The sequence below is a fragment of the Oncorhynchus gorbuscha genome, linkage group LG18 (assembly GCF_021184085.1).
Source record: "Oncorhynchus gorbuscha isolate QuinsamMale2020 ecotype Even-year linkage group LG18, OgorEven_v1.0, whole genome shotgun sequence".
In the NCBI taxonomy this organism is placed as follows: domain Eukaryota; kingdom Metazoa; phylum Chordata; class Actinopteri; order Salmoniformes; family Salmonidae; genus Oncorhynchus; species Oncorhynchus gorbuscha.
Genome location: NC_060190.1, coordinates 59564060 through 59590160, shown reverse-complemented (window position 1 = coordinate 59590160; position 26101 = coordinate 59564060). Strand labels below are relative to the sequence as shown.

The window sequence follows — 26101 nt, the reverse complement described above, 5'->3', positions numbered from 1 at the left end:
ATGTATTCCAGTCTGTGCTAGCCAAACAGTCCTGTAGCTTAGCATCTGCTTCATCTGACCACTTTTTTATTGATCTAGTCGCTGGTGCTTCCTGCTTTAATTTTTGATTGTAAGCAGGAATCAGGAGGATGGAGGACGATGGAGAGCTTCGTATGCATCTCTGTGTGGGGTATAGTTGGTCCAGAGTTCTTTTCCCTCTGGTTGCATATTTAATATGCTGATAGAAATTTGGTAAAACTGATTTCAGTTTCCCTGCATTAAAGTCTCCGGCTACTAGGAGCGCCGCCTCTGTGTGAATGTTTTCTTGTTTGCTTATGGCAGAATAAAGCTCATTCAATGCTATCTTAGTGCCAGCCTCTGACTGGGGTGGTATGTAAACAGCTGCAAAGAATACAGATGAAAACTTTCTTGGGAGGTAATGTGGTCTGCAGTGTATCATGAGAAACTCTACCTCAGGCGAGCAATAGTTCGAGACTTCCTTAGACATTGTGCACCAGCTGTTGTTTAGAAAAATACGTAGACCGCCGCCCCTTGTCTTACCAGACGCCGCTGTTGTATCCTGCCGGTACATCGTATAACCAGCCAGCTGTATGTTGATATTGTCCAAGATGGCTGTGAGCAATTATGGGATATGATCTCGGTCAGATGCTTTAAACTTTCTGTTTTTGTTCTCTACATTACATTCCTATTAAGAGGTGCTGAGGTGTTGACAGGAAGGCCTGGTTATGGGACCGCTCTCATACCTGGAGAGGATGGAGGACGGGGGGATGGGGGTGGCTACTGGTGTGACAGCACACTAACGATGTGACAAGCCCTTGTTCTTTCTGTAAGTGCACCGGTCACAGATAACAACCACATGCTGCTCGGGTGAAACATGAGCACTGACGCATACTAATGCAAGTAGACAGCCCTTTCTCCCACACACGTAGGCACCTATTCCCACACAAGCTATCACATACATCTCCTTTCAATACTATAAATGAGTGTCTCAACACAACAGCATGTAAATGGAAGGGATTTACCTTCTCCCTGTAGCACACTACAATGACAGCATCATTCTGCACAACATAGATTCAGATGTATTCATATGTAGAATGGAGGCAAAGGTTTAAAGAAAGGTCATTTCATGAGAATCATTCTTCAGGATGCACCATCTCTGCCACTAACACAGTGCCGAATAGAAGGACAGATAACTGTATAAGCAGTGTGGTGTTAACCTGCAACTCTGCCCTCCCAGTTCAACTAAACACACTAATGTTACAGTGGTCACATTGTGACACCAGACTCTGTGTTGTTCTCAGCCCTAGTGAAACACTGTTATTTGCTAATTGAGGGGAATGCGCTGATTGGCCTGTTAGGTTGGAGAAAGCGGCGGGGAGGTAGACACAATGTTTACTTAGCGCCGCTCCGCCACTGGGATAAACACAGACCTTACAAAGAAACACAAGGCTTGATCTGATGCTTTTCTATAGCCTTCCCTATACCCTTTAGACACCAGAACATGTCAAGGTTGGCTGAACTAGGGCTGTAACCTGGGACTACCGTCTGGCTCATTCATAGCCATGCTGCCGCAGCATCACGTTGGTCTCACCCTGCTCTTCTGTGACACTGTTTTAACATCTAACATCTGAAGGACTGGGACACATGTGAAGAATACTGTTACACATGTGTGGATAAGATTCCCTCTAGTACATTGAGATGTAAAGGGCTCTGTATTTTAGCAGTTGGGTGTGAACTGTGAAGAGAGAATCTAACATGACCGTTGTGGGGTTACACATCGGTCCAGGCAGGCAGACTGTAGCTGCCGTTTGTGGAGACTGTTGCCTTTGTTCTACTTGCCTGATTGCATTAAGGCTGAAAGGCAGTGACAGTCAGTCAGTGGGGAAAAGGAGGATAGATGGATGTGGGGATAAAGATGTAGGAGATAGAGATACAAGGGGGAGGAAAGGGAGATGTGGCAAGGAAAAGGGAATAGGAGAAGGGAAAAGAGCGATGGAGGGGATAAATCAAATCAGGCTTTATTTATATACATAGTACATTTCAGACATGAATATAACACAATTCACTTTAAAAAAACAGGGGGTTGGAGGTCACCGCTGCCTGTGCCCTCTGTCTTACCCTGCCTTTGTGATGCGCTGGCTACTCTGGCTGCCAGATTGAATGTTCTGTTCCGGTACATACACACTGGGAGCAGCAGAGAGGAATGACACTGCCCCCGCAGCACCAACCCTCCATTCTTACCCTGACAAACATCCCAGTCTACAGTATGTGAGGCTCACTCACTCACACACACACACACACACACACACACACACACACACACACACACACACACACACACACACACACACACACACACACACACACACACACACACACACACACACACACACACACACACACACACACACACACACACACACACACACACACACACACACACACACACACACACACACACAATTCCTGTTGAACACGGAACAAGGGAAGCTTGGTTTGTTGTTTTGGAAAGTTGAAAGTCTTGGTTTGTTGTTTTGGAAAGTTGAAACAAACACACATGTACTCTGAAAATTTGGCACAAACCCAATGTGTTGGTTACTAGCTATCTACCTTCTGTTGGTTACTAGATAGCTGCACACACACACACATGCATGCATAGAAACAAACACACATGTACATGCTGTACTGTGCCCATGGGTTATAATTTGGCACAAACCCAATGAACCTCTTTACACACACACACACACACACACACACACACACACACACACACACACACACACACACACACACACACACACACACACACACACACACACACACACACACACACACACACACACACACACACACACACACACACACACATCAACTTGAGCAATGCAATCAGAGCAGGTGGAGCCTGTCAAGTGTGACGTGACTGGTGGAGACGTGGACATACATCTTGATGCCTACAGGGGCTTAGAAGGAAAGTAACCATGGCGATGCCCTTCGCCCTCAGACACACACTGTACTGTACATATCATACTGTTAGATAAGAACAGCCCTGACCCTTGACTGGGCTAGCCACAGACACCTTTACATTTCTCTTATGCACCAACTCTTTCTCCCCTCCTCTTTCTCTCACCCACTTGGTCTCTTTTCTTTTTCTCTCTCACCATCCTCTTATCCCAGTTTTTATTACCACAGCATTAGTAAAGCAGTGCTATCTCCATGATGGCATTATAGCCTATGGTGCATTGGTGGTTATTCCGTTTCATACAGTGGGTGGGTCTAATCCTGATTGGTTAAAAGCGAGTTACCACCGTAACCACAAGTTACCACCGGCTAAATCTATGACGTTAAAATGTCTATTTACGGCCTCTCGAGTGGCACAGTGGTCTAAGGCACTGCATCATAGTGCTATCTGTGCCACTGGAGATCTCATTAGGGGAGGGTTTGGCCGGTAGGGAAGTTTTTGTCCAATCGCGCACTAACGACTCCTGTGGCGGGCCGGGCCCAATGCACGCTGACACAGTCACCAGCTGTACGGTGTTTCTTCCGACACATTGGTGTGGCTGGCTTCCGGGTTAAGCGGGCGTTATGTCAAGTCGCAGTGTGGCTTGGCTGGGTTGTGTTTCAGAGAACACACAACACTTGACCTTTGCCTCTCCCAAGTCCGTATGGGAGTTGCAGCGATGGGAATAATCTGTAACTACCAATTGGATACCATGAAAAATGGGTAGCTTTTTAATTTATTTTATACAAAATGTATATTTACTCTGTTCCATCTGACTGCGCAATCCCCTGTCTCATCAGCCCAGGCAGGGAAGTTATAAACTTGATCTCCCCTATATAGACATTGTCTCACATTTCTTTTACAGTAACATTATCAACAGCGGAGATTTATATAAACCTTACTGTCTGTCTCTCTGACATTTGCGACATTGTTACAATATTAAAATTCGATCTCCAAATGTCCCATAGTAATGAACGTGTAGGAGTCGGGAGGCAGGACGAGAGAGGGAGGCAGTCAGCGCCAGTCAAAATCATGAATCAGCTGGCATCATTTTTACGGATATACCGTAAAAAGTTTTAGGGTTTTTCATTATTTGAACTATTTTCTACATGTTAGAATAATAGTGAAGACATCAAAATTATGAAATAACACATATGGAATCCTGTAGTAACCAAACAAGTGTTAAACAAATCTAAATATACACACAGCCTGGAGGTGTGTTGGGTCATTGCCCTGTTGAAAAACAAATTATACTCCCACTAAATCCAAACCAGATAGGATTAATGCTGTGGTGGCCATGCTGGTTAAGTGTGCTTTGAATTCTAAATAAATCACTGACGGTGTCACCAGCAAAGCACCCCCACACCATAACACCTCCTCCTCCATGCTTTACGGTGTGAAATACACATGCAGAGATTATCCGTTCACCCACACCGCATCTCACAAAGACACGGCGGTTGGAACCAAAGATCTACAATTTGGACTCCAGACCAAAATAAAAAATTCCTACTGGTCTAATGTTCATTGCTCGTGTTTCTTGGCCCAAGCAAGTCTCTCCTTCTTATTGATGTCCTTTAGTAGTGGTTTCTGTGCACTAATTCGACCATGAATGTCTGTTTCACACAGTCTCCTCTGAACAGTTGATGACATGTGTCTGTTACTTGAATTCTGTGAAGCATATATTTGAGCTGCAATTTCTGAGGCTGGTAACTCTAATTAACTTTTCCTCTGCAGCTGAGGTAACTCTGGGGCTTCCATTCCTGTGACGGTCCTCATGAGAGCCAGTTTCATAGTGCTTGATGGCTTTTGCGACTGCAATTGAAGAAACTTGAAAAGTTCCTGACATTTTCCGTATTGACTGACCTTCATGTCTTAAAGGACTGTCGTTTCTCTTTGCTTATAATTTTGCCATAATATGGACTAAATAAGGCTATCTTCTGTATATCCCCCCTACCTTGACACGACACAAACACATTAAGAAGGAAGGAAATTCCACAAATTAACTTTTAAGAAGGCACACCTGTTAATTGAAATGCATTCCAGGTGATTGCCTCATGAAGCTGGTTGAGAAAATGCCAAGAGTGGGCAAAGCTGTCATCAAGGCAAAGGGTGGCTATTTTGAGGAATCTGATTTGTTTAACACTTTTTTGGTTACTACATGTGTTATTTCATAGTTGTGATGTCTTCACTATTATTCTACAATGTAGAATATACAAAAAATAATGAAAAACCCTTGAATGAGTAAGTGTTCTAAAACTTTTGACCGGTCGTGTACAAAGATTTTAAAAAGGTAAGACAAAATGAAGTGCAGCTAGTTTGCAGTCTTTCCCGCTTCAGTTTGAAGTTATTGTGTTAGCTGTGTTGATGGCTAGTTCCTCTGAACAACATTGTCCTTAAGAGCACATTTTCTATGCTAGTAGAAATCATGCCTCATTAGCTCATTGTTATGCATGTATCCAAATAAATGTCACTAGAAAACAGCTTAAACAAATGCAGCTACTGTTGATCTTCTTTCTGCGCTGTTTGACTTGACTGTAAATTTGTCGTACTTAGCTAGCAAGCAAGGGATAAGAAGGTTGCCAGCCAGTATGCCAATGGAACATTCAGAACGAACAACTGGGTCTCGTCCATATTTATTTTATTTATCTGTTGTTTTACCAGGTAAATTGACTGAGAACACATTCTCATTTGCAGCAACGACCTGGGGAATAGTTACAGGGGAGAGGAGGGGGATGAATGAGCCAATTGTAAACTGGGGATTATTAGGTGACCGTGATGGTTTGAAGGCAAAATTGGGAATTTAGCCAGGACACTGGGTTTAACACCCCTACTCTTACAATAAGTGCCATGGGATTTTTAATGACCTCAGAGAGTCAGGACACCCGTTTAATGTCCAATTCGAAAGACAGCACCCTACACAGGGCAGTGTCCCCAATCATTTAAATCAGAGGAAAGAGTGCCTTCTACTGGCCCTTTAACACCACTTCCAGCAGCATCTGGTCTCCCATCCAGGAACTGACCAGGATCAACCTTGCTTAGCTTCAGAAGCAAGCCAGCAGTGGTATGCAGGGTGGTATGCTGCTGGCCAAAGATACAGAACAAAAAGACTGAGCGACTGGGTCGTGTCTCTGGCAACCAAACCAATAGATCAAATGACCGGACGGCTTGGGTAGCAACCCTAGATTGGTTTCGGGACTATATCTTGTGGAAGGATTAAATTCATCAAAATAAATGTTTTATTTAAAATATGTCAATCATTATTTGGGAATGTTGGTAACCCATTGTATAAAAGGGATAATGCCCTTGAAGCCGGTGTCTGGAGTAAATATTGGCACGATTTTCCAGCCTTCGACTTCATCTTGGGACTAACAACACCCGTGCCAATATATCCTCCAAACACCGGCTTCGAGGGCATTATCACTTAATTATAAACTGGGTACTTTGGCTCTTGGATGCTGATTGGCTGAAAGCTGCAGTACACCACAGGTATGACAAAAAAATATGTTTTACTGTTCTAATTACTTTGGTAACCAGTTAACCAACGTGTTGCGTCGTACCTAAGAACAGCCCTTAGCTGTGGAATATTGGCCATATACCACAACCCCTTGAACCTTATTGCTTAAGTATCTGACTGTGTAACGGATATGTTACACTGTACCTGGATTATTTCCATCAGAGTTGAATGGATGGTATCTGTAGCATTTTCCTGCCAGCTGGATGGTATCTGTAGCATTTTCCTGCCAGCTGGATGGTATCTGTAGCATTTTCCTGCCAGCTGGATGGTATCTGTAGCATTTTCCTGCCAGCTGGATGGTATCTGTAGCAGTTTCCTGCCAGCTGGATGGTATCTGTAGCATTTTCCTGCCAGCTGGATGGTATTTGTAGCATTTTCCAGCTAACTGGACGTGTCAGTAAACATGGCGTGCCACCCCCCCCCCCCACACTGGCCCACACCCTCCCTGGCATTTCATCAGATGGGCAGAGAATTGGCCTTAGTGCCCTCAGAGACAATCAAAGCTTGCCTGTCACAATGAAATGCATAGCGCCATCGCTTAGTCCATGCATGTTCTCATGCCAACCAACCCGCTGTCACAGGGACACAGGGCCACTGGTACAGACATGCCCTCAGAACCCTGCGCTTTTCTTATGCTAAAATACACATACACAGATAAACACAAACACACACACACAGCTGCAGGACACACACACAGCCTCAGAACACACAACCCTACAGCGAGCCTCCCAGGACATGCCACAAGAGACCTGCTTAAATGACAATAATTAGCCTGTTCTGTTTAAGCAAACTGGAGTCATTGGCACAATACAGCCTGCTCTTTGGTGGCACGGACTGGTTATTTTGGACATAGAACCATGTGGTTTCTCTGTCTGAGGGATACTGCAAACTGTGTTACAGTTGGCTCATGATTGATCTTACATCTGAAACTTAAAAATAGTGAACAAGTGAGCAGTTAATCATTAATTTGGTTGGATATGAATCTCTCTTTCCACATGGCTGTCATGCATAGGTGTAATAGGTGGCAGGGAAGTCAGGCGCAGGAGAGTCAAATGGAGTGTAAATATGGAGTCTTTTAATAAAGTTCCACGAGTATGCTCCATAACAATAAATGTACAAACAAACAAAACATGGGTACGAAGACCCGACGCGCACCTATACAAACAATCACACTACACTGACAACAAATCAATCTCTGACAAAGACATGAGGGGAAACAGAGGGTTAAATACACAACAGGTAATGAATGGGATTGAAAACAGGTGTGTAGGAAGACAAGAAAAAACCAATGGAAAATGAAAAAAGGATCAATGATGGCTAGAAGACCGGTGACGTCGAACACCGAGCACCGCCCGAACAAGGAGAAGCAACGACTTCGGCAGAAGTCGTGACAATGGCAGAGACTTGCTGTGCTATGCAGAGCTTCATCCCAGCACAGAGAAGCTGGATTGGATTGTGTTTGTCTGTTAATATAAGATTTATGCGCACATTGTCAAAATGATGTTTGCCATTCCTCCATTACACATACAATTATTCTCCGGGCGAAACAGCAACCTAATTTGTGTGATGTGTGCCACAGTTGTTGAAAAGATCTTATGCTTTATTAGTCTGTTGTTTGCTGCATCTTTTGACAGGCAGCTGGGCGATAAATTGCAAAGATGGCTTGATAAAACGATTGTCGTGCAAAATTCTTCACGGTGGATTTTGAAAAATGGCATCTCCCCAGCTCATAACAGACCATTTGTTCCCAGGGTGATTTATGAAATCAATTTTACTTGTTATCAGCAGCAGGAGTGTGACAGAGATAAGATCAGCGCACAGCCTTTTTAAACAGAAGGAGAAGGGGATTGAGGCTGTGTGTGTGTGTGTGTGTGTGTGTGTGTGTGTGTGTGTGTGTGTGTGTGTGTGTGTGTGTGTGTGTGTGTGTGTGTGTGTGTGTGTGTGTGTGTGTGTGTGTGTGTGTGTGTGTGTGTGTGTGTGTGTGTGTGTGTGTGTGTGTGTGTGTGTGTGTGTGTGTGTGTGTCTTTTCTGGGGGTGTTTCATTAGTTGCTGTAGCAGCACTCACACCTCAGACAAAGTGCTACAGATTGGTCATACCTAGAGCTGCTGCAGTGACCGTATTATCGCCACGCGTGCGGTCATGGAGGCAGTCAGATTCCATGTGACCGTCTTCTACAAGCTCTGATGCTGCTGATGGTCAATAGTAGCCTACCAAACTTGCTGACTGCCTGGTACTCAGCACTCTATTGTCCCTCTAATCACTCTAACATCAATGCAAATGTAATCTAAAATCTAATCAAACACTTCAAATCAAATTGTATTTGTCACATACACATCGTTAGCAGATGTTAATGCGAGTATAGCGAATTGCTTGTGCTTCTAGTTCTGACAATGCAGTAATAACCAACGAGTAATCTAACCTAACAATTTCACATCAACTACCTTATACACACAAGTGTAAAGGAATGAAGAATATGTACATAAAAATATATGAATGAGTGATTGGTCCAGAACAGCATAGGCAAGATGCAGTAGATGGTATCGAGTACAGTATATACTGTACATATGAGATGAGTAATGTAGGTTATGTAAACATTATATTAAGTGGCATTGTTTAAAGTGGCTAGTGATACATAAAGATGGCAAGATGCAGTAGATGGTATAGAGTACAGTATATACTGTACATATGAGATGAGTAATGTAGGTTATGTAAACATTATATTAAGTGGCATTGTTTAAAGTGGCTAGTGATACATTTTTTACATCAAATTTTCTAATGTTAAAGTGGCTGGAGTTGAGTCAGTATGTTGGCAGCAGCCACTCAATGTTAGTGGTGGCTGTTTAACAGTCTGATGGCCTTGAGATAGAAGCTGTTTTTCAGTATCTCGGTCCCTGTTTGATGCACCTGTTCTGACCTCGCCTTCTGGACGATAGCGGGGTGAACAGGCAGTGGCTCGGGTGGTTGTTGTCCTTGATGATCTTTACGGCCTTCCTGTGAAATCGGGTGGTGTAGGTGTCCTGGATGGCAGGTAGTTTGCCCCCGGTGATGCGTTGTGCAGACCTCACTACCCTCTGGAGAGCCTTACGGTTTTGGGCGGAGCAGTTGCCGTACCAGGCGGTGATACAGACCGACAGGATGCTCTCGATTGTGCATCTGCAAAAGTTTGTGAGTGTTTTTGTAACACAGTCAGATACTTAAGCAATAAGGTTCAAGGGGTTGTGGTATATGGCCAATATTCCACGGCTAAGGGCTGTTCTTAGGTACAACGCAACACGTTGGTTAACTGGTTACCAAAGTAATTAGAACAGTAAAACATATTTGTCATACCCGTGGTGTACTGCAGCTTTCAGCCGATCAGCATCCAAGAGCAAAAGTACCCAGTTTATAATTAAGTGATAATGCCCTCGAAGCCGGTGTTTGGAGGATATATTGGCACGGGTGTTGTTAGTCCCAAAATGAAGTCGAGGGCTGGCAAATCGTGCCAGTATTTACTCCAGACGCCGGCTTCGAGGGCATTATCCCTTTTCTACAACGGGTTACCAACATATTCAAATAAAGATTGACATATTTTAAATTAAAATGTTATTCTGATGAATTTATTCATACTTGTTCATCCTTCTACAAGATATTGTTCCGAAACCAATCTAGGGTTGCTACCCAAGTTTGGTCACTTGATCTATTGGTTCGGTTGCCAGAGACACGACCCAGTCGCTCTGTCATTTTGTTCTGTATCTATGGACGAGACCCAGTCGTTCGTTCTGAATGTTCCATTGCCATACTGGCTGGCATCATTCTTATCCCTTGCTTACTAGCTAGCTAGCTAACTACGACTAACTTACAGTCAAGTCAAACAGCGCAGAAAGAAGATCAACAGTAACTGCATTTGTTTGGAAATGGCATTTATTTGGATACATGAATAACAATGATCTATGAAGCATGATTTCTCCTAGCATAACAAATGTGCTAATAAGGACATTGTTGTTCAGAAGAACTTGCCATCAACACAGCTAACACAATAACTTTAAACTGAAGCGGGAAAGACTGCACACTAGCTGCACTTCGGGTTGCACTATCAGTAGCTAGTTAGCTTGCTTTGGCTAATGTTAGCTATTAGCTGTGTAATGTTAAAAGTGCAGGGGATTGTTTGAAAGAGAAACTCACATCTACTACTTTGAGAGATAGTACTCCGGTATTTCTGCTTATCATCACTTGTTATAAAATGACAACAATGCCTTGTTAGTTGACTTACTTTTCCACTTTCAAAGCACTGTTTCCTGAAGCATTCTGCCCTGTTCTGAAATAACTCCCTGGGTTTAAGCGTCATGTAATGTAAACTAACTCACTTTGTACATCGCGCTGGTTATTTTAGCCCCCAAAAAGCGTAATACTTCCAGATCAACTGCAATATCAATACCATTGTAAAGCACAATTTCTCCCCTTTCCAACAAAATCAATGACGAGACCTTCATGATGCCCATCTCTGCACGATTCAAGAAGGCAATGAGCTCTGTCGGGTCTTTTTAAAAATGGCGGCTGGGGAAGCTAAACCTATTGCGTGATAGTGAGAAGGAACAATGTTGTGTGGGGAAACAGATTTTTTCACTCTCTGTCCAACTTATCACCTTATCGCATCTAAAATGTAAATAAAACACTATAAAGAGTTTATATAATGTGTCATTACATACCTATTTGAAGGTTTGTGTTGAATTTGAATCAGGTTTTTAGGGCGGTGCTAAAGTGATCTTCAGAAGTAAACAGTGGCTTTTGAGTCATGATAGCTTGCAGTGTTGACGCAAAAAATGACTAGGTGATCCCCCTTACCCGGTTCCTTTCTTGTTTTTAAATGGTGAGAGAAGTGCTACACCTGGTGGAGAGAGGCTGTAATACAGAATTAGTTTGCGTTATGCGTTCTGTACGTTACACCATGACACGTCACAATGTATCGTACAGCGTCGGAGGGGTCCGTTTTCAGCTTTTATCCAATACTATAGAGCCATTACCATGTCAATCAATGCTTGAATAGAAACGTAGTTCACACCCCAGATTTTGATTGCAACACAGACGCTACAGTCCCATAAGTTTTCTTTCCAGCCTCGTTTGAATGTCGCGGTTGCACGTATTTGTAGGGAATGGGGTTAGTGTACGTTACAGTAGTGCCTTGATGTTTGGTCAGGACGTTTTATTAATTTGTTCATTTTTAGAGACTCATTACGAAGCCCTTCCCCACAGGAAACACATTGTGGGCGCTCCTCGTTATTTCTCTAAGTTTGTATGAAACACTGTATTTGCGTTTCTTGACGATTGAGCCCAGTCAGAACTTGTGGCTAGCATGAGTCCATTTCATGACAGCGGTGAGGAATAATAATTAAACTGCAAAGCACACAAGCATCTTCCACTACCTCTCCCACTCGCACAGCTGCCAAACTAGAGCAGAGACTGCTGCTAAGCAGAGAGTGCAGTTTAACTTGGCCAAATCAATTCCAGTAATTAATGAAATAATTATACATTTACATCGCGACCCACCATTAACAGGTCCAACGACTAACACTTAAGAAATACTGGCGAAAATGATCTTCCTCAAACTTGAAACTGCACATGCTGCTTATGTATGCGAGTTAGTCTCTACACCCCTTGTAAAATGGATGAATATGCTTAATTTTAAGAAGTTATTTGGCCACTTTTGTTGTGATACAAACATTATCGAAACATATAGACCTATGGGCAAGGCTACATAAGGTATGCTACTATTCATTCCAAAAATGTGCAAAAAAAGTGGTATAGGCTAATATTGTCACCCATTAATCTTGTCTTTACATATACTAAATAATATATGTGTGAAATTTGTTTTGATTTAGAATGGACAATTATCATGCACCTGTCTTGAAACAGGGGCAGCGGAAAGAAATCTATGCACTTAAATAGCGAATGGGGGACGCTTTTCCCATGGTACATTTTTATGCCAGCCAGGTAGGCTATACTCATGTTGTAAAGAGAAGCAATGTGCTTAATATTAGGAAAGTTGAGAAATAAATATAGTAGGGATGTGGAGTAGGGATGCAGCTAGTAAGGATAGCCTATAGAAAGCTGATGGGATCCTCCTCTTTTTAATAAAGGTCATCACTGTTTTCTCGTGCAATTGCATAGCCTATAGAAATGTTGTGCAACATGAGCTCATGGGCTCTCATGAAATTGTGCTTTACAATGGTATTGATATTACAGTTGATCTGGAAGTATTACGCTTTTTGGGCGCTAAAATAAGGTCAATTGTACTGACCAGCGTGATGTACAAAGTGAGTTAGTTTACATTACATGACGCTAAACCCAGGGAGTTATTTCAGAACAGGGCAGAATTCTTCAGGAAACAGTGCTTCAAAAGTGGAAAAGTAAGTCAACTAACAAGGCATTGTTGTTATTTTATAACAAGTGATGATAAGCAGAAATAAGGGAGTACTATCTCTCATAGTAGTAGATGTGAGTTTCTCTTTCAAACAATCCCCTGGACTTTTAATGTTACACAGCTAATAGCTAACGTTAGCCAAAGCAAGCTGGCTAGCTAGCTACTGATAATGCAACCCTTAGAAACAGTACAGAGGAAGATGAAAAAAATATCAGGCCTACTGTACATTTTAGTGTAGAAATTATTGTTGAACACAGGTCTATGTTGGAACTGTTGCAAGTACTCATTTTTATTCTGAACTGAAATAAACTGATTGAAGCAAGATGCTTTTTGAGACAAACACACACAGTTCTGGATTGCTCATCTGCAGCAGGAAGCAGCCTCCTGCCTGACTGAGAAAGCAATAGATATTCTGATTCAGTTTGGCACCACATACCAATGCAAGCCAGGGTTCTCAAGTACAGAAACAGTGTCAATGCTGTCAAAAACTGAGCTCAGAATAGACATGCTTGTTGAAAACTTCAACCAGCCCCACACCTCTGATTAGGACTGTGTGTATGTGTTTTCTGGTCTACATCTGTGTGATGTGATCAATCAGTTTATTCCAGTTCAGAATACAAAAATGTGTATTTTAACAGCACAGGTTCCAATCTAGACTTTCTATCATCAATAATTTATACAGTAAGATGTACTGTAGGCCTGGATATTTTTTTCAATCTATACTGTTACTTAGGGTTGCACTATCAAAAAGCCTGTGTGTGTTCTGTTATTCATCCGTGTGATGTGATCAATCCGTTTATTCCAGTTCAGAATTAAATTATTTATTGTATTTTAACAGCAACAGTTCCAACCCAGACAGGTACGTGAGACTGTTTTTAATGGGGAAAAATAAACAAAAGATATTTATGGGTATTTCATTGTTAATTGTTTTTGTCTATATTGCATTTTTTTAGGCATAAGGGCAATGAAATGTACCGATATTTACATATAGTTGCAAATATTCCAAAGCTTGGGTCCCAGGAAAACACAGAATTTCTCATTTGGATCTCAGGCTGAAAAAGTTTAAGAACCCCTGACATAGGCCAGTGATTTTGCTGTTCATTAGACCTACTCATCTTGTTGGCTGACGAAAAGTAAATGTGGACAATTCTTCCAATATCTTCAATATGCACCTCGTAATTGGATAAGGACATGCGCAGTGGCGTCCCCAATGTGTCTGACTTCACTTGTAGCCTGTGAGAAAGACCTGATCACGTGATGGATTGTCATGTGAATGAGAGATGCTTCGGAGCGCGCAGGGCACAACGCACCACAATGGCCACTGGCCACAAAAGGCATAGATTTGTTTAGGGAGCTTTACGGCCACACAAAGGGGATTCTACAGTGAAATTCAAGGCATTATCAAGTGCTTGTAGAATTGTGAATGAGAGTCTGATGAGGTGTGTACAGCCTGTGCAAAAAAAAAAGCAGAACTCATGCCCTTCAAGCAATTTTTTTCATTAGAGTCTCATCACGCAGCCTTACAATGTATTAAAAGTCAAAACATTTAGCCCAACATTTGTAGAACAGCTAAAGTTACATTAATAACTCGAAGTTAAGCATACAGGAGTACCTATTTCTTTGTTAACCGCTCAACACAGGATAGCCACGTGAGCACTCCCTGAAAACGGTTGGAGAAAATATTTATATTTTATTCAGCTTTGTTTAGTTGAATTCTTCATACTATAAAATGATATAAAATAATGCCACGGAATTCTAAGCAAATCTTGTGTGCTAAATGAACTAGTATATCCCACATCACTTTGGTATAGCCAAATCAGGACCTAACATAAGATCAACTCAGAGTATGTTATTCTGTTCTTCTGAAATAGACTACATTTTCTTCATATCATCCTTCTTTATACCTGTCTAAAGTAAATAATGGATTTATTGTGAAGGTGTAGGCCAGATATCATCAATACAGGCCGATTTTCTTTTTTGAGCGGATTGTCAGGGGGCTGGAACATAATTACAAATCAAGTAAATGCACCTTTAAGGTAAATATCTAATGTGATAGACCATATAACTGGAGAGGAAATGGAAAACATCAACTGAATGTTAAATGTGTTTCCTGTCAGGTATTTTAATTGTCTGTATTGTCTAAATCAAATCAAATTGTATTTGTCACATGCGCCGAATACAACAGGTGTAGGTAGACCTTACAGTGAAATGCTTATTTACAATCACTTCCCCAATAATGCTTTAAGAAGTTTTAAGAAAAAAAGTTAAGTAAAAATAGATAAGACGAAATAGAAAATAAAAACAACAAATAATTAAACAGCAGCAGTAAAATAACAATAGCGAGGCTACATACAGGGGGTACCGGTACAGAGTCAATGTGTGGGGGCACAGGTTCGTTGAGGTAATTGAGGTAATATGTACATGTAGGTAGAGTTATTAAAGTTACTATGCATAGATAATAACAACAAAGAGTAGAAGCAGATTAAAAGAGGGGTCTGGATAGCCCTTTGATTAGCTGTTCAGGAGTCTTATGGCTTTGGGGGTAGAAACTGTTACGAAGCCTCTTAGACCTAGACTTGGCGCACTGGTAACACTTGCCATGTGGTAGCAGAGAGAACAGTCCATGACTAGGGTGGCTGGAGTCTTTGACACTTTTTAGGGCCTTCCTCTGACACCGTCTGGTATCGAGGTCCTGGATGGCAGGAAGCTTGGCCCCAGTGATGTACTGGGCCATATGCACTACCCTCTGTAGTGTCTTGTGGTCGGAGGCCAAGCGGTTGCCATACCAGACAGTGATGCAACCAGTCAGGATGCTCTCGATGGTGCAGCTGTATAAACTTTTGAGCATCTGAAGACCGCTTGTAGTCTGCTTGTTAAATGTTTGTAAAGTCTTAATTTGCCATTGTTTGTAATGTCTTGTTAATTGGTGTTGGATCCCAGGAAGATTAGCTAACATTATGGCGCTAGCTAATGGGGATCCTAATAAAAATTCACAAATTCACTGAACTGGCCTGGGTGCTGCACCCCATCCCTCTCTGGCCCTCTCCCAATCAGCCCTGGGTACTGCTTCTCATCTCTCTCTGGGCTCCACTAAACTTTTATGGTGGAAAAACTGCAAGATTATGTTATAATACTTTTATTGCATCAAATGGTTGTTTTATGCAACAGAACAGAGTATTCTTAACTATTGTGTGTGTGTTCTACTGAGAATGGGCCTCTGGGAGATAACACTGACAGGAGATTTACGATGTCTTTTGGGTGATAAAACCTAAAGAGCATTCCAGAGCATGAGTTAATGTTGATGTTCTATACGGGGCCAGACACTGGTCTCTACACAATTAAAACTGTTGACACAGCAGATACTGTCTGCTATGTATTATAGGTATCTTTCATACGGATCTTAACCTTGTGACCCATTCTATATATCTGTTGATCATCATGTAGGTTGGAAGGGGTGTATCTTGGCTATAAAAGACCTTTGACCTTTTGTTACGGGGCTCTCAACGAATCATCTGAGTGTGAATCGTCGACCAGCCATAACCAACCATCATTATCGTAGAGCACTCAATCGATTCACTTTATATGTGTGCGTTGTATTGACCTGCTCCCTTATTAATAAGTGATTAAAGATTTAGTTTAGGTACAACTCTGACTTGTGTGATAAGTTTGTCTCTCCTCATTTGATAGTAAAGAAATTAACCACCACAGTGGTCTGTGCTCTGGAAGCATCCCTCGGGTAATGGCTACATCAGCTAAATAATGATGTCTAGCCTTTCATCAGTGGTACAGCCACGTGAGAGAATGTTTGCATACCCTCACTATCTGACAAGCCACTGCCTACATGACTCACTGTTTCTACTTCAACACCTGACTGATGGGACACTTGGTGATGGCAGAATGTTTCAACACATGGCCTCCCTAGTGACGAAGTGATGTTGAAAAGTAAAAGGACTTGACATTGATGTTAAATTGTTTTGGCTGAAATTCTTAGATTTAAATTCTTAAATCTAAAACATATAAAAGCTTGAATTATTACTCAGAATGTAAAGATGTGGTATTTATATTGAACATGAAAATCCCCAATAATCTGAAAAGAGATTGGAGACTGACAGACAATCTGACTTTACGCAGAGAAAATACTGATGTTTGAGTGAGTGATGTAGAATATCTGAGCACTTATGTATTGGGTTGTGGATTCCTATGTCGAGTTCCTGTGCAGCATCTGTCTCTCTCTCTCTCTCTCTCTCTCTCTCTCTCTCTCTCTCTCTCTCTCTCTCTCTCTCTCTCTCTCTCTCTCTCTCTCTCTCTCTCTCTCTCTCTCAATACACAGTCTGATGCATTGATATTACATTCATATTCATATGAATGTATATTCAATGTCTTTCTTGCATCTATTTTGATTTCAGTGGAGAGTCAAAGTTGTCTTCACTTCTGAAGACAGGATTAGGAGAGATATTACTTTAGGAAGGTGGAAAAAATATGCTAGTATTTCACAACAGTTACATATCACCAGATGTGTCACCTCACCCCATAAATCTTACCACTGCGTCCCCCCCCTCTTTCTCTCTCTAGTAAAGTTTGAGGACTGCCAGCACAGTAAAGCAGTGGGCTTCGAGAGCAGTGACCCTAACTTCAGTGTGCGCCCTGACGGCTCGGTGTATGCGGAGCAGGAAGTGGCCAACCTATCAGAACCGATCCAGTTCATGGTGACCGCCCACGGAGGTCATGACCCTCACATCTGGGAGACTACGGTCAAGCTGGCCTTGGTTGGACATCAACCCTCTGTCCCTGTGAGTCAGGTAAACATATATAAACTGCAATCATTTACACTGCAGTTAAACAGACACATACCTCAAGTTTGCCTCAGGTATACAAACCGACACACCCCTGCTACTGACAGTCTGTACTGTATCTCAGTTGTACATTTGCATAGAAACATATTTATACACTTCAAAACCTCTAACTGCCTCTCAGGTAAGATCAGTTTAATGATCCTCAAGTACATTATATAAAACCACATTATTTCAGGTTCTTCTATCATAAACAGGAATTTCTCAGGGAACAACTTACTGTATTACTTGCTTTTCCAAATATAAGATGTTGAATAGCCTGAGGCTTAATGCTTACTCCAGGTCATGTTTTTAATCATAGAAAATGTCCAAGAATAGTGTAAAGCAGTTGCAGAGCTGGGATTAAAATTCTGCCAACTCCTCACAGCACAATAATGAAGGGCATGAAATAATTGACATTGATTAAGCTAATGTTCCAGTCTGTCGGAGGGAGGCATGGGGGAGTCAGGTGACATTGTAGCAGCACTATGGAAATATGTTCCCACATTAAGAGAGCAACAGAGAGATTCAATAATAGAACAAGAAATGTTCAAGTAATCGAAGGAACATTTGAAAACCAGTAACATGTTTTAAATTGATCCATTTTTGTTGCAAGCCCTTACAACTAGGTACCTTCCAGACAGTTTTATTTCTGATACAAACAGGCAGCGGTGTGTAATTTCGGCCAGCAGGTGATTCCGAACTGAAAAATTGCTGTTATGCCCTGTGGGAAAGTTGTCAAAAGTAAATTGAATTGCTTCATTAAAATTAAATGTAAAGTTGTGGCCAAAAGTTTTGAGAATGACACAAATATTATTTTTCACAAAGTTTGCTGTTTCAGTGTCTTTTGATATTTTTGTCAGATGTTACTATGGAATACTGAAGTATAATTACAAGCATTTCATAAGTGTCAAAGGCTTTTATTGACAATTACATGAAGTTGATGCAAAGAGTCAATATTTGCAGTGTTGACCCTTCTTTTTCAAGACCTCTGCAAACCGCCCTGGCATGCTGTCAATTATCTTCTGGGCCACATCCTGACTGATGGCAGCCCATTCTTGCATAATCAATGCTTGGAGTTTGTGGGCTTTTGTTTGTCCACCCGCCTTTTAAGGATTGACCACAAATTCTCAATGGGATTATGGTCTGGGAGTTTCCTGGCCATGGACCCAAAATATCGTTTTTGTTCTCCGAGCCACTTAGTTATCACTTTTGCCTTATGGCAAGGTGCTCCATCATGCTGGAAAAGGAATTGTTCATCACCAAACTGTTCCTGGATGGTTGGGAGAAGTTGTTCTCGGAGGATGTGTTGGTACCATTCTTTATTCACGGCTGTGTTCTTAGACAAAATTGTGAGTGAGCCCACTCCCTTGGCTGAGAAGCAACCCCACACATGAATGAACTCAGGATGCTTTACTGTCGGCATGACACAGGACTGATGGTAGGGGATTCATCAGAGAAAATGACTTTACCCCAGTACTCAGTAGTCCAATCACTGACATGATGTCAGCTGGTCCTTTTGTGGCAGGGCTGAAATGCAGTGGAAATGTTAATTTGCATGGCAAATAGTGACTTTCCAATTAATTGCAATTAATCTGATCACTCTTCTTAATGTTCTGGAGCATATGCAAATTGCCATCATACAAACTGAGGAAGCAGACTTTGTGAAAATTAATATTTGTGTCATTCTCAAAACATTTGGCCACGACTGTATAGCCATGAAAAACTAAATCATGGAAATGTATAATTCCAGCAAATGTTCAGACTCCTGCACATTCTGACTCCTCCACATCTTTTAACCCTTTACAGCCCTAAACACATTGCCCATTTGATGTCGGTTAGCCACTGTATTGGGTCATATAGACAATAATTCCAGGAAAAGCTTGGTGAATGGTTCATAAAGGGAACAGAGAGAGAGAGCGAGAGAGCGAGAGAGCCAGACTTCCTTCGCGCTGGCACAGTAGTATTCCCTCCAGTGTGACCCACAATGACAAACGGGCTCAGAGGACATGCTGATGTGGCATAGAACAGGGTTTCCAAACTCGGTCCTGGGTGCACACCCTAGCGCTATACAGCTGATTAAAATAAGTTTGATGATGAGTTGGTTATTTGAATCAGCTGTTTAGTGCTAGGACAAGAACCAGAATTTGCACCCGGGGGGGGGACGACACTACCCCAGGTGCTTTAAAATACAGCAACTGTAGGGTAATGCCTTGTATACAGAAATGCTTATTCCCAGATTCAACAATAGAAACTACTCAGTGAGAAGTAGATTGTTGTTTTAAAGTATTGACTATATAAAGAAAGAAAGAAAGTCACATACTGGACGGCTCTGACTTAGAATACGTGGACAACTACAAATACTTAGGTGTCTGGTTAGACTGTAAACTCTCCTTCCAGACCCATATTAAACATCTCCAATCCAAAGTTAAATCTAGAATTGGCTTCCTTTTTCGCAACAAAGCATCCTTCACTCGTGCTGCCAAACATACCCTTGTAAAACTGACCATCCTACCAATCCTCGACTTCGGCGATGTCATTTACAAAATAGCCTCCAATACCCTACTCAATAAATTGGATGCAGTCTATCACAGTGCAATCCATTTTATCACCAAAGCCCCATATGCTACCCACCATTGCGACCTGTGCGCTCTCGTTGGCTGGCCCTCGCTTCATACTCGTCGCCAAACCCACTGGCTCCATGTCATCTACAAGACCCTGCTAGGTAAAGTCCCCCCTTATCTCAGCTCGCTGGTCACCATAGCATCTCCCACCTGTAGCACACACTCCAGCAGATATATCTCTCTAGTCACCCCCAAAACCAATTCTTTCTTTGGCTGCCTCTCCTTCCAGTTCTCTGCTGCCAATGACTGGAACGAACTACAAAAATCTCTGAAACTGGAAACACTTATCTCCCTCACTAGTGTTAAGCACCAACTGTCAGAGCAGCTCACAGATTACTGCACCTGTACATAGCCCACCTATAATTTATCCCAAACAACTACCTCTTTCCCTACTGTATTTTATTTATTTATTTATTTATTTTGTTCCTTTGCACCCCATTATTTTTATTTCTACTTTGCACATTCTTCCACTGCAAATCTACCATTCCAGTGTTTTACTTGCTATTTTGTATTTACTTTGCCACCATGGCCTTTTTTTTGCCTTTACCTCCCTTTACCTCCCTTATCTCACCTCATTTGCTCACATCGTATATAGACTTGTTTATACTGTATTATTGACTGTATGTTTGTTTTACTCCATGTGTAACTCTGTGTCGTTGTATGTGTCGAACTGCTTTGCTTTTTCTTGGCCAGGTCGCAGTTGTAAATGAGAACTTGTTCTCAACTTGCCTACCTGGTGAAGTAAAGGTGAAAAAAAATACTCTAATTATGCACCCAAACAGTTAATGGGTATAGCAACTATATAATAAACCATTACATGTTTGGGAGCATAATTAGAGTGTGTGACTTTCTTTCTATCTTTTTAAAAATGTACTCTTTGTTAGTCAGCACCTCTATAAAATGTCTTTGGTTGGGTGTGCAACATCTTGTATCTTTTACCATAAAAGTATTGACTGCAACACAGAAATGTTGTGAAGACACACAGACATTGAAATGTGTGAAATGCTGTGACAGAGTTGCTGTGTCATTTTGGCTACTCTGTGTCAATAGTGCTGAAAGGGAGAGGGGGAAATAATCAGATTACCTATGACCACTACTCACCGAAACATGTCATCACAACAATACAATTTAAACTTTGCTAAACCATCCTACAGATATTTGGTGAATGAGCATGTGCAGACCAGCTGGCTGGTGTGTTTATGGACATATTCAATCAATCCTTATCTCAGTCTGCTGTTCCCACATGCTTCAAGAGGGCCACCATTGTTCCTGTTCCCAAGAAAGCTAAGGTAACTGAGCTAAACAACTACCGCCCCATAGCACTCACTTCCGTCATCATGAAGTGCAAGGACCATATCACCTCCACCCTACCTGACACCCTAGACCCACTCCAATTTGCTTACTGCACCAATATGTCCATAGATGACGCAATCGCAACCACACTGCCCTACCCCATCTGGACGAGAGGAATACCTATGTGAGAATGCTGTTCATCGACTACAGCTCAGAATTTAACACCATAGTACCCTCCAAACTCGTCATCAAGCTGGAGACCCTGGGTCTCGACCCCGCCCTGTGCAACTGGGTACTGGACTTCCTGACGGGCCGCCCCCAGGTGGTGAGGGTAGGTAACAACATCTCCACCCCGCTGATACTCAACACTGGGGACCCACAAGGGTGCATTCTGAGCCCTCTCCTGTACTCCCTGTTCACCCACGACTGCGCGGCCATGCACGCCTCCAACTGAATCATCAAGTTTGCGGACAACACTACAGTGGTAGGCTTGATTACCAACAACGACGAGACGGCCTAAAGAGAGGAGGTGATGGCCCTCGGAGTGTGGTGTCAGGAAAATAACCTCACACTCAACGTCAACAAAACAAAGGAGATTATCGTGGACTTCAGGAAACAGCAGAGGGAGCACCCCCCTATCCACATCAACGGGACAGTAGTGGAGAGGGTAGTAAGTTTTAGGTTCCTGGGCGTACACATCACAGACAAATTGAATTGGTTCACCCACACAGACAGCGTTGTGAAGAAGGCGCAGCAGTGCCTCTTCAACCTCAGGAGGCTGAAGAAATTTGGCTTGTCACCAAAAGCACTCACAAACTTCTACAGATGCATCCTGTCGGGCTGTATCACCGCCTAGTACGGCAACTGCTCCGCCCACAACCGTAAGGCTCTCCAGAGGGTAGTGAGGTCTGCACAACGCATCACCGGGGGCAAACTACCTGCCCTCCAGGACACCTACACCACCCGATGTCACAGGAAGGGCATAAAGATCATCAAGGACAACAACCACCCGAGCCACTGCCTGTTCACCCCGCTATCATCCAGAAGGCGAGGTCAGTACAGGTGCATCAAAGCAGGGACCGCGAGACTGAAAAAGAGCTTCTATCTCAAGGCCATCATACTGTTAAACAGCCACTACTAACATTGAGTGGCTGCTGCCAACATACTGACTCAACTCCAGCTCACTTTAATAGTGGAAATTGATCGAGATTGATGTAAAAAAAAATGTATCACTAGCCACTTTAAGCAATGCCTCTTAATATAATGTTTACAATACTGTACATTACTCATCTCATATGTATATGTACAGTATATACTGTAGTCTATATGGGGCGGCAGGGTAGCCTAGTGGTTAGAGCGTTGGACTAGTAACCGGAAGGTTGCAAGGTCAAATCCCTGAGCCGACAAGGTACAAATGCTCTCTAGCAAACTTCAGATGGGCCTGGACATGTACTGGCTTAAGCAGGGGGACACGTCTGGCACTGCAGGATTTGAGTCCCTGGCGGCGTAGTGTGTTACTGATGGTAGGCTTTGTTACATTGGTCCCAGCTCTCTGCAGGTCATTCACTAGGTCCCTCCATGTGGTTCTGGGATTTTTGCTCACCGTTCTTGTGATCATTTTGACCCCACGGGGTGAGATCTTGCGTGGAGCCCCAGTTCGAGGGAGATTATCAGTGGTCTTGTATGTCTTCCATTTCCTATAAATTGCTCCCACAGTTGATTTCTTCAAACCAAGCTGCTTACCTATTGCAGATTCAGTCTTCCCAGCCTGGTGCAGGTCTACAATTTTGTTTCTGGTGTCCTTTGACAGCTCTTTGGTCTTGGCCATAGTGGAGTTTGGAGTGTGACTGTTTGAGGTTGTGGACAGGTGTCTTTTACACTGATAACAAGTTCAAACAGGTGCCATTAATACAGGTAACGAGTGGAGGACAGAGGAGCCTCTTAAAGAAGAAGTTACAGGTCTGTGAGAGCCAGAAATCTTGCTTGTTTGTAGGTGACCAAATACTTATTTTCCACCATAATTTGCAAACAAACTCATTAAAAATTCTACATGTGATTGTCTGGATTTTTATAATAATTTTTTGTCTGTCATAGTTGAAGTGTACCTATGATGAAAATTACAGGCCTCTCTCATATTTTTAAGTGGGAGAACTTGCACAATTGGTGGCTAACTAAAAACTTTTTTGCCCCACTGTATATACTGTACTCGATACCATCTACTGCATCTTGCCTATGCCGTTCTGTACTCTCACTCATTCATATATCTTTATGTATATATTCTTTATCCCTTTACACTTGTGTGTATAAGGTAGTAGTATAATTTTTAGGTTAGATTACTCGTTGGTTATTACTGCATTGTCGGAACTAGAAGCACAAGCATTTTTCTACACTCGCATTAACATCTGCTAACCATGTGTATGTGACAAATAAAATTTGATTTGATTTTGATTTGAGGTGATTAAAAGACAGACAGTTCCATTTCAAGGTAAGTGCAAGCATTAAGTTTCAGAGCAGACGTGTACAGGGACTCAATGGAATCCTCGATTATTATGTTCTATTAATTGTTGGCTGAATTTACCTCTTCCTAGATTAACTGTACATAGTGCTTGGTGTATGTGTTGGTGTGTGCATTATAGCTTATCTATTTGTATTGGATGTACATTTATATATTTGAATATGATCATAGTTTGGCTGCCTCCTGTTTAAGTCTGAGGTGTTAGTAGTGTCATTCTGGCTGTGAAGTCCCTCAATGCAGGTTATGTACAGTACTCACACTATGGTGCCAGTCTACTGACTCAATATGCATATACCCCCAGCTGATTTCATGTTGCTCTGGCCTGCCTTTTCATGCAGTTATGCACCAGTACTCTGGGAGCCTGATGATCCATTATTATTTGATTTGCATACATTTTGCTCTTCCCCAGACTAACTGTTTGTGTTAGATTAGAGCAAACAACCATAGTGGAAACAAAAAATAAAAGCGAGTACCTACGGAGGAGTTTAGGACCTAGAGTTTAAGTGGTCCGTGAGGAGGCAGTAGTGGATATGGCAGTGAGATCATGATGACTTGTCTATACTGTGATTGCAGCCCAGTTCTACATCCATAAGAGGAATGCATCAATAGTCATAGCTGCTTCCTAAAATGTACTTGTGGTCCTTCTGTAGCTCAGTTGGTAGAGCATGGCGCTTGTAACGCCAGGGTAGTGGGTTCGATTCCCGGGACCACCCATACGTAGAATGTATGCACACATGACTGTAAGTCGCTTTGGATAAAAGCGTCCGCTAAATGGCATATATTATTATATATTACTTGATTCAGTAAGATGAGAAATTTCAGATACTTCTCTTCTCTTGATTTTCCTACCCTCTCATCCTGTTCACCACAGATCACCACTCTGATCAGCTCTCATCAATGATAATCAGTGTGGAAGGCTAATGGAAAAATAGAAAACATTAAATGACATGGCTTGAGATCAACAGTGAATGGAGGATGGGAAACGAGCACATACTTGATATTGTGTAATTGAAAGTCCCTGTTTAGTGTTGCCTTCTGCTCTTCAGAATGATAACCTCCAGATGTCAGCTCCAGGGCTGCGGGGCTGACTGATACCCCAGTGACATGCAGCCTGTCTAGGAGGCGAGAGCAGCCATCTGGCCTGCCCTCTAGCTCTGGGCCTGGGGAGCTCTGGGCAGTTCTGGGACTGATTTCACACTCACTGATTCCTGCTTGCACACACACATTCACACTCACACTCACACACACACATGCATGCATGTGTACACACAGGTGGCAGGTAGCCTAGTGGTTAGAGCTGTGGGCCAGTAACAGTGAAGTTGCTTGTTCAAATCCCAGAGCTGAAAAGGTGAAAAATCTGTTGATGTACCCTTGAGCAAGGTACTTAACCATACTTGCTACAGGGTCACTGTTGATCATGGCAGACCCTGGCTGTGACCCAACTCTCTGAGGGTCTCAGGGAGAGTTGGAATATGCAAAAAAAAAAAACATTTCAAAATCACACATGCATATTAATGCCCATTTGTAATATAGGACAAATTTAAGCACCTACCAAACTATTATTATTATCCCCAACATACCTTTCTCACAGCAGAAAAGGCCTGTTCCAGTTTCCTCTTTTTCCTTTGTAATTATGATGATGTTTGTCATAATGCTAGCTTCAAAGGCCTGCCATTTGTCATGCTGTTTGGCGTGTGAGCAACGTGGCCCTGCTGCAGTGGTATCATCCATTGACAGACTCTGAATAAAGATGTCCTCTCTGCTCTGTTGTGTCTGCCTGGCACTATGTTTGGAGGAATGTGGGAGTTTGCCAATGCAACGCAGATCGGATGCATCGACCACATTATCAGCTGTCCTGATGTTTCCGCTTTCCCCAGCAGGCTGAGGCGCTGATAATGATGGAGAGCAGCAACGCTGTGTGTGTTATTCA

At 42.4% G+C, this 26101-nt stretch overlaps 1 protein-coding gene across 3 annotated transcripts in view; it reads left to right on the top strand.

Annotated features, from left to right (window-relative positions):
- Positions 1-26101, top strand: part of LOC124003628 (cadherin-4-like) — a 330661-nt gene that overhangs the window by 209027 nt on the left and 95533 nt on the right. For 2 of the 3 annotated variants that reach the window (XM_046312048.1, XM_046312047.1), the window contains exon 4: positions 17483-17709. In XM_046312048.1, the coding sequence (XP_046168004.1) occupies positions 17483-17709 (227 nt within the window). The remainder of the gene's footprint in view (positions 1-17482; positions 17710-26101) is intronic. The other variant, XM_046312049.1, reaches the window with a different exon arrangement.